This window comes from Olea europaea, unplaced genomic scaffold (assembly GCF_002742605.1).
Source record: "Olea europaea var. sylvestris unplaced genomic scaffold, O_europaea_v1 scaffold511, whole genome shotgun sequence".
Lineage (NCBI taxonomy): Eukaryota > Viridiplantae > Streptophyta > Magnoliopsida > Lamiales > Oleaceae > Olea > Olea europaea.
The window spans coordinates 256,868-266,226 of record NW_019263428.1 but is presented as its reverse complement, the minus strand read 5'-3'; the positions used below and the strand labels follow the sequence as shown (position 1 = coordinate 266,226).

Below are 9,359 nucleotides of genomic sequence, written 5' to 3'. Positions count from 1 at the left end.
AGTTTAATTCCTAGCCATGTCAATTCTCAACCTGCTCAAAGTCCTTTCTATTTTTGTATCGTACTGCAAATCACCTTGGTTAGAGAATCGAGTTAAGGGCAAAAACATTTAAAGAAGCTATAAAAAAAAACACTAAACTAAACTAAATAAAATAACAAAATAAACAAAGAAAATATTTTTTATTTTTTTGGAAATAAAAACTAATGAAACAAATAAAAAGCACAAAAATAAACTAAATCACTTCCCGACAACGGCGCCAAAATTTGGTGCGTGCTGTCGTAGGCACTCCAAATTAAAACCTATATTTCTTAAAATTAATGTAGTAGTGGAAATAAATGTCGATCCCACGAAGAGTGTTTAGTCTATCTTTTATGCTAAATTAACTAAAGAAGGGGTTTTGATTTTTTGAAACAAACAATTATCAAAAATAGCAATTAATGTAAACGCAAATTATCGAATTAAATGAAATCAATAGAACTAATATTGATCTAAGTCAACATCCACCATTGGAAATTACTAACTGGTCATTGATCCACATATAATCATCAATTCAAAATTGTAGCATTCATTGTGAAAAATAAATTTCCCATTCGAAACAATTTTTTCTATTTCTCCTTAGTTTTAATTAATTAGAAACAAGCAATCTAGTTAATCCTCGTTATCAAACAACCCTAGACAAGCACGAGAATTTAATTCGATAATGGCTTTATGAATTCGAGAAATCAATGAACTAAATAACACAAGCCAAGCGTTTGCATTTAACCTAGATAAATCTTCTCCCTAAGATTTAATAATTTCCAACTAGCAAATTATCAATCTTAGTTGCTTCATAAGTTAAACCAATCAACAATTACATTTTTGAAATTCAACTTAGATATAGATTGTAGAGATTAATAAACTAGCGTGCACTCTAGAAATTAAACACAACAATCATAAAAATAATTGCAAAAGAAGATTTAATACCGAGCATATGAATTAATCAATAAAAATCAGGTGGATCTCACAGTTATAATTGTTCCAAAGCTTCTGTCTCCCTTGATCAAGCAAAAGAAATTAGTTGCACGTCATAGATCTTGAGCACAAAGAGAGAAAAGTAGTGTTGGGGGCGTTCTCTCACGTTCAAGGGTGAATTAGGGTATTTATGTGGTGAAATGATTTGTTTCCATACATGGTTGGACGGAAAAAGGAAACTAAAAATCATGTCAAAAGTTTCTACCATTCAACCGCATGGTTACATCAAAACAGGGTCCTGAGATTGCTGGAATGGCTTGTGCGACCGCATGGAAAATGAACTATGCGACCGCATGGTTATACGATTTTCTCCGCCGGACAGCTTTCAATATTTTGGTCATAAATTTCTCTCCTAATGTTCGATTGAGATTTTTGAAGTTGCATTAGAAATCTAACTCAAAGATCTACAACTTTACTTCAGAGGTCATCTTCCGATTCGATCGTCTACCCTGTCGAAAATGGGTCCCAATATGATGCTAAAAATTGGTGCATAACCTTTTCGATCGAAAAATTAATGTGTGATTATACTTCGACTATATTTCACCTCTTTGACTTATTTCTTCATCCACTTGACCTCTAAAACTCTTGAATTTTCATTCCATCGTTCGTCTCCCGGTTCAACTTTTGAATATTTGCAATTTAGTCCTTGAACTTTTGATTTCTTTCACTTTGGTCCTTCTTCACTCCTTTCCTCTAATTTATGCCATAATCATCCAATTGCGACCTAAATCAATATATAAGGATACTCAGTACATTTAGGCGTTAATTAATCACAAAAATGAAAGTATTAATGAATGTAAAACAGGACATTTTTTATTTCTTATCAGTCTATCAATAAACACACCTCTATTATTATCCGGGGTACTTGAATCTTGCTTTGGAATTCTATTTTTTCTACTACATTCACTTCTAATTCTTACCATGACTATATCCATTTTACAACATAATCATAATAAAGATTGGCCAATATCATTCATGAAGTATGCAAAAATAATGCAACAAATAATCTTACTGGCATAGCTGTGCTCTTTCGTATTTCTAGATCATATACATGGACAATCTATCGAACTATAACCTCGCTCTGATACCACTCTCTATCACAACCCCATTTATATAGATAAATGTACATTACCTTGTGTGGGAATGAACTTGATGACTCAACCTAGACATAGAATTCCACATAATTTTTCACCTGATAACACGACATAAGAAATTTCACAAGTATGTCCCTATTTGTTAATTCCTAATCACATATGACGATCATATATTATATCGAAACCAACATTAAATCATCATAACCCAACATATCTATTCTGAGGTTATAAACATGCCTACAGGCCATGTCAAAAGATATACAACACAAGATCCCCAACATATAACCCAATATACCATAAGCTCAAAATGATAGCCCACAAAATAACCCTACAGTTCGTCATCCATGTACATCAAACTCTAAAATCCCATAAGAGCTCCATAGCTAGTCATTATCTCTATGTAGCTCCATGCTCACCTACAATGCAAGACTACATAAGCTAATGCTTAGTAAGGAAAAATCATGCATGTCATGAATATGAGCAAAAAAAATCATGCATGTCATGAGCAATAATGATATATGCCACGATGAAGATGCATCATATTCCAATATTCATCAAAGTCAACTCGAAATCATTTCATTTGAAAATTTTCATTTCATTGGGCCCTTAAGCTCTATATAATATCAATATCAATAATGAAATGGCCAATATGAAATCGACACCAGTGAGTGGACCATCCTTTCATGACCACTAGAGGCCCATCTCCTAACTGCCTCTATGATCACCCAAGAATTCTCTCACCCAACAGCGCCAATAATCATAATATCACAAGGGCACAGTTGAGTGGTCCACCCTCTCATAATCACCAAAGGCCCATCCCCTATCTACCTTTGCAATCACCCAAGAAGTATCACTCGGATGCCAAATATATCACATAAGCATGCCTCGGTTGCCTTGGTGCCCTAGTAGTGATCAATAAAATATTTATAAAGAAAAAGTCAATTTGAAATCATGTTTTGCATGCATGATTTTCAACCATGATCACATGTCGTGCATACATATAAAAATGCTCATGAATGACTTATTTAATGAAAATTGATGTCAATAGGTTCCGCAATCGTATACTCAACGATCATAACCATCATATGATGTGCAATAAACCTCTTATCAAAGTTATGTAACTACTCTAATATTAACATATCACAAATACTAGGCTCTTGCATCGTAGTTGCAAATAGATTTTTACTTTGACCTTTGTGTGTGCAAGCTCCTACGGAGTGTGTATCAATTTTCTTTTTCGTTCAATATTGAAAAATCACATGTATTACCATATAATATTAAAGACAGTCCTCAATTTAATAACCTTAAGCCACAAAATCCTAAAAAAAATTTAGACGAAATCATTATTTCAAGTTACCGGAGTTATTACAAACTAGCCCCATAAATCTCACTATTTCTCGTGTCCAATTATGAGCGTCGACATCACCCAATTGTTGTTGACAACATAATACTCCTTAGAATCTATTTTCTAGGCCCAAGAGATCATTGATGGATATATAAAGGTAAAACTACCTTAAACTTGTAAATGGACAGAATCTGGTTCTAGGTTTCCATCACCGTCCACTCATTTTTGGATTTCTTTTTTCATGCCCTTAAGTACATTTAACGACTCCAAACTTTTACCACACACCTATAACATATATGTGAAGATAAACAGGTCATAATATTGTGACAAATGAAGGGTTTCCAGCTTCAAAAACCGTCCATTTTCCACTACACCAAATCAGGCAGTTTTCCCTGTGACTGTTTTCGGTTTCCATTTTATTAGCATGCCACGAATCAGATTCTAGGCTGTCAGAAGACCATTGCTATTCTTATAACTCTCATATAACAACAGTCATTTACATAGATACAATTTATATCTTAAGTATTATCCAAAATCAAAGTTTAAATCATTCAAATCTGGCAACCAAATCTCTGCATGTCCAGGTTGTCTTGTTTTAAGTTTTTGTAGTTAATTGCTCCCATTTTTGCCATCATAAAATCATCAACAGCCCTCTTACTTAACCTCAAGAAAGTTTATAGTTTTAACAGATTATGAAGCACCCAAAAGAACTAAAGGAAAACTTCAAAACTGTGAATTAAACTCACCTCCTCAAATTGCAATAGTAGCTTCTTATTTTTTGCCTCTCTCCATCCATTTTTGCTTTCTCTTTCAATTGGTGGTCGATTGGGGATAACTTGTCAGGCTAAATATGTTTGTAGGAGGTTTACATAGAGTCTTAGAGGGGTTGGGGGCGTGACTCTTCCTTAAGGATTCAGAAAATGTGATTAAGGGACAAGTGGATTCAAGCATGAGGTGTCCAAGTAGGTCGTGGCCTCTTGCAGCCAACTTTGACTTTTCCCTTGCACTATATGTGCCATCTATGACTTACGGGAATTATATCTATCTTATATAAAACGCCAAGGGTTTAGGAGACGTGTTGGAGGCTTAAGGTTGAAGGAAATTAATGTTAAGAGTGACAAGTCCTAACATGGTAAGTAGGTGGTGTCTCCTTTTGGTTAAGTCCTGATTTCCTACTAGGTGGTGTCTCCTTTTGGTTAAATCCTGATTTCCTACTTATCCTTGGAGGTTTCGCATGAAATTTAGGGATAATATACCACATATAAGAAGTCTTAAAGGAGTGGTAGACGTGACTAATGCTTAGGAGTGAAGGTACAAATCAATAGGCATGACGTGTACTACGCATCGAGGTGTTCCTTATAGTAAAATTCAATTTTACATCTATCCATGCAGGTACAAATCAAGTGTCCTTGGCTTATTTTAATGTCTTAAAATTCATTTTACTTGCTCAAATATCCCAAAATACATTATAGAGCCAATTCCTTAATCGTTCATTTCATTACTTACCCAATTGACATCCTATTCTAGACCGATTTCACAATTCGCAAATCAATATTTATAACGTCATATAAGACTTATATTTTTGCACCGTGATCATGTCATTTCATGCCTCATATCCCGAATATCTTAAAGACTTAGTTAGGGTTTATAGTAACCATGATTAACCAAATTAAAGTGAGTAACTTTATCGATGATCATTCCGGCACTTTCAAGATCACAATCGTTTAACCTATTTAGATTAATCTGATTTTCTACCATAGCTCAATGTAAAATTCACCACCTAGGTCGAAGAGCTAAAGGCTAAAATCTTAAAATCTCAATAATCGAATGCACCATTTTGAGAGAAAGTAATTAAGAAAACTAATGCAAGTGACATTGTGAATAGCATGAATCCTATTGGCCCAAAGTGCAATGTGAAGTTACGGGTACTATAGGTACCAACAAACAAAATTCTTTCCCAATCTTACTTCCCTTAGTCCTTGCACTATTAGTTTTTCCTTTCATAAGATGATGTATCTATCAATTCATCTTGAAAAACTGATTAATTATCATGTATAAAGTTAATTGATTAGAAGCAATAATTTTGCCAACCCTTCTCTTACTTTTCTGATAACTATGGTATTGTCAATGAAATCTCTGGAGAAGGCAATTAAGCTAACATCTTGAGGGCATAAATTGTCTTCAGATTCTCAGCATTCAAAATATGAATTCAAGAACATACAACCATTGTTTTCAATCTCTGTCATTAGATAAATAGGTGTTATAATACTACTTTGATAGATTTGAATTATAAAAATACAAACATAGAATAATACAATGAGTTCAAAAGCATCAAATCACACTTTTATCAAAGAGTCAAAACACATCTCAATGTTAAGAATCAACTTGATATACGAGTAAAAATGAACAATGAATGCTGAATCACTTCGAGGGGATTCACCTCCAAACACCTGTAATGGTGCAACTTGCCAGATAGCTGCTTTTTTCATATGTCTTCAAGGTTAAACACAAAACAAATGACAACAACTTCTAGTTCCTCACGTCTTCCTCTAACAGACTCCACTTTAGAAAAGTAAGGAACATGACTACTGCACTACAGATTCTTCCTACGGACTCGGACATGACTGTGGACTCAGTCCACTCTGGCATTTATTCCTACTGCTGGACTGGGTTAAGCATAACCCTTTGGACTTCATTAACTAGTGACCCAATACAATACTTGAAGGAATTAATAGGAAGACAAACTGACCCAATACTGGAAGACAAACCAGCCCATGAGCCCCATGAGCCCACAGGCTCTTACACTCAACTAAAACTTGAAGAACATAATTTGGCACACACCTTTACTTGGGAGGATTCATTGTATAATAGGTCTGGAGAAAAGTTAAGCAAAGAAGAAAAGTGGCAGCGAGAAAGGAAATAAAAGTCCACGGACTGCGAAAATGAGTGTGATATAGATCAGCAATCCATGTTTTTGTCTTGCTGCTGCAGTGCTTCACAATTTTGTTCTTCTCCTTATCAAAAAAGAAGTCAGTTCCAAGTCCGTGAGTATCAATCCCTTTGATTACTTCCACAATCTGCTCATCACTGTCGAGGTCGCTGAAGAGTATCCTCTTTTCTCGCAGTTCCTTAACATCTTCAGATTTAACAATGAGCGACTTCATGAAATTAACATAACATAACAAAGTAAAGTTATACTCATTTTCTAGAGTCATTTCATGTTCAATCATTTGCGTAAATCTTAGCTTGGAATTAGCATGAAAAAAGAAAATCGGGAGTTGAAGTTGCCCATAAAATTTGTGGGATTCGAACTTAATATCCTTCAAACAATATGAACTAGGTTTGAAGTTGATGCCCTTTGCTTTGAGTTCGGTGACTGAAAGAGATTGACGATCGTATTCATTTGAATTTTCTTGGGTAATAGTCTCTACTCCTGCATTTGTTGGTGCTGGAATATCGCTGTCGGTGACTGAAACAGGTAGAAGACTGTATAATTCCCTTGGTTCATTTGAACTTTCTTGGTTAAGAGTCTCTTCTCCTGCATTAGTTGTGTCATTCCCGTGTTTGACAAGTAGTTGATAAGAAGCATCCAGAAGGTGTAGTGGTTGCCGTTCGTCTCCTGCAGGAATTCTACTTATTAGCTCTTTCTTCTTAAAAATAAAGAAACTTAAGAAGTCGTAAATTAAAGTGCATTGATTTCCATGCATTAATTTACACAAGAGCTTAATAACCCCGAGTGGAATTTGATTCTTGAATAAAATCAGATCCTCGGATAAAAATGGCGTTTCAGCTATTCCAAGATGCTGACGGGAGTGTTCGAATGTTTTGCCGCATCCCAATTCAATCTTCATGATATAAATAGCGAAAGATGAATCTAGAAGCATCATTTCTGCTAGTGCTTCATCATCATATGCTGTAGAATCCCTATCGTAAAATTTTTTAATCTGGCCGATCATTTCAGAGATTTGTCTGTGGAATGAATCTTTGTAGCTTCTTGCAAAGTCCTCAAGCACTGTACGCTTGAGTCCTTCAACCCTGCTAAATTCTGGCTTGCCATGGTAATAAGGGCCAAAGGAAACCCTCTTAGGAGCGGAGTAATTCTCTTGGTTATTTGCTGGAAGGTTTGGGTCTGCCATTTGGTTTAAGAACTGAAATTTCCAATTGCTGTAAGCTTGCTTTATTACAGTTGATACAAACTGAACAGCGTTTTCCACTCTTTATAATTCTACTTGGCCCTCAGATAAATAAAATAAATCACCACGTTCTCAATGGTATGATTGAAGTAGTTGCCAGTCACTCAAACCAAAATTTCTCGTGTTTGTTGAACATTATAATTTAATCACTTAAATTTTGTTTTGTTTCAATGATGTCAGTCAGAAGGCAGTAACAGTCAATGGACTGCTTTTTGTTACATCATCGAATCTAGGTGGGTGGTGTACTGCTAATCTCTTTAATTACCTTCCTAACTTCTTCGATCGGGAGCAGAAGATTATCTCCTTTACTCACATAGCACTTGTTTTACGTCTAACACTGAGTGATTTCATTAAATTAACATATCAATGCGGACACTACAACATTTCCTATGCGAAGCATCCAGAATGTGAAGCCGCGGCGTTCTCTCCAGGAACTCATGGAATTGCAAGCTAACTTTGATTCTTCTTCATTGTTAGCGATGCATATAATAAAATGAAATTAGTTTACGAGTTAACCAATTAGGTGAATAATACAGTAGAATCCTAACTTCCTATTGAACTATTACTAGGCAGTCTCTCAATAAAGGAAGAAAAAAGATTTGTCGGACTTCATCTTAACATCACTATAACAATCGAAATCACTATCTAAGCAGCAGTTCTTCGTTTGCAACCCTGTCCACTGTAGGCTCGAGATTAACGCCACCATGACCTTCGCAACAGTTTTGCTGTACTGCATCCACAATATATATATATATTATTGTTTTTGGGTCCATGTAGATGTAATTAGCTCTAAATTTTAAACAAAATTGAAACCTATTCGCAAGAGACATCCCACGTGGCAAATCATAAATGAAGAGAATCTCTCATAGTGTGCTTTGTTACAGCCGACTTAACGATGCGATTCCTGAATAGTTGAATCGTATAACCATTATTCAACTATTGATAGCTTTCTAACGTAGCATAATTTTATTTTATTTTTTTACACATTTTTAGATTTATTATGCTTGGCAAAACTTTTAATTTACTGAATGGTCAAACATCATTTCTATTCATACAATTTGTAGGATTTATAATTTATATCTATTTTATATCCACTCATTTCATAAAATTTACAGCTTATAATCTCGAAAGAAAAAAAAAATACACACTATCGAAGATACACTTAATATTTTGGATTCGAAAAGATTTAAATTTCAAATCCTCAATCAATTATTCTATTAGAAACTGAACAAGGATTGTGTATTTTTTATATCACATGTTGGGGTTGGGATGAGGTATCTGACAAGATATGAAGTATCATGGACAATGTTCTAAATAGCATAATGCGTGGCGATGCGTCGATGCCAAGCTAAAGGGCTAGGCGAGATTAGGTGAGGCAAATGCGTTAAAAAGCGTTAAATAGGCAAGCTATTTGGTACAGTGATCATGGCTATGAGGTTTGCAATTTGTAGAACGAAAAAGGAAAAAGAAATATTATAGATTGAAAGATACTTTTTTATGAAAGTCTTTCAAAATCTTTGGATGAATGAAAGACTTTTTATGAAATTTTTATATTTGTACTTTCTATGCAAAAATTAGTCCGTGGAGGATTTCATAAAAGTCATTAACATTTGAATATTGTGTAACTTTTTAAGATTTTAAAAGTCTTTATTTTATACCCCCGACTTTTAAAGATTTTCAATGAGTCCATAGGGAATACCCGAAACTTCTACGTAG

At 34.6% G+C, this 9,359-nt stretch overlaps 1 protein-coding gene across 1 annotated transcript; it reads right to left on the bottom strand.

Moving 5' to 3' along the window:
• Nucleotides 1–6,105: 6,105 nt before the first annotated feature.
• LOC111388631 (UPF0481 protein At3g47200-like) lies at nt 6,106–7,586 on the bottom strand. Its single transcript, XM_023013387.1, has 2 exons — nt 6,298–7,586; nt 6,106–6,205 (listed from the first exon to the last, which is right to left on the bottom strand). The coding sequence occupies exons 1-2, from the start codon at nt 7,584–7,586 to the stop codon at nt 6,106–6,108; spliced, it is 1,389 nt and encodes a 462-aa protein (XP_022869155.1).
• Between the last annotated feature and the right edge of the window lie 1,773 nt (nt 7,587–9,359).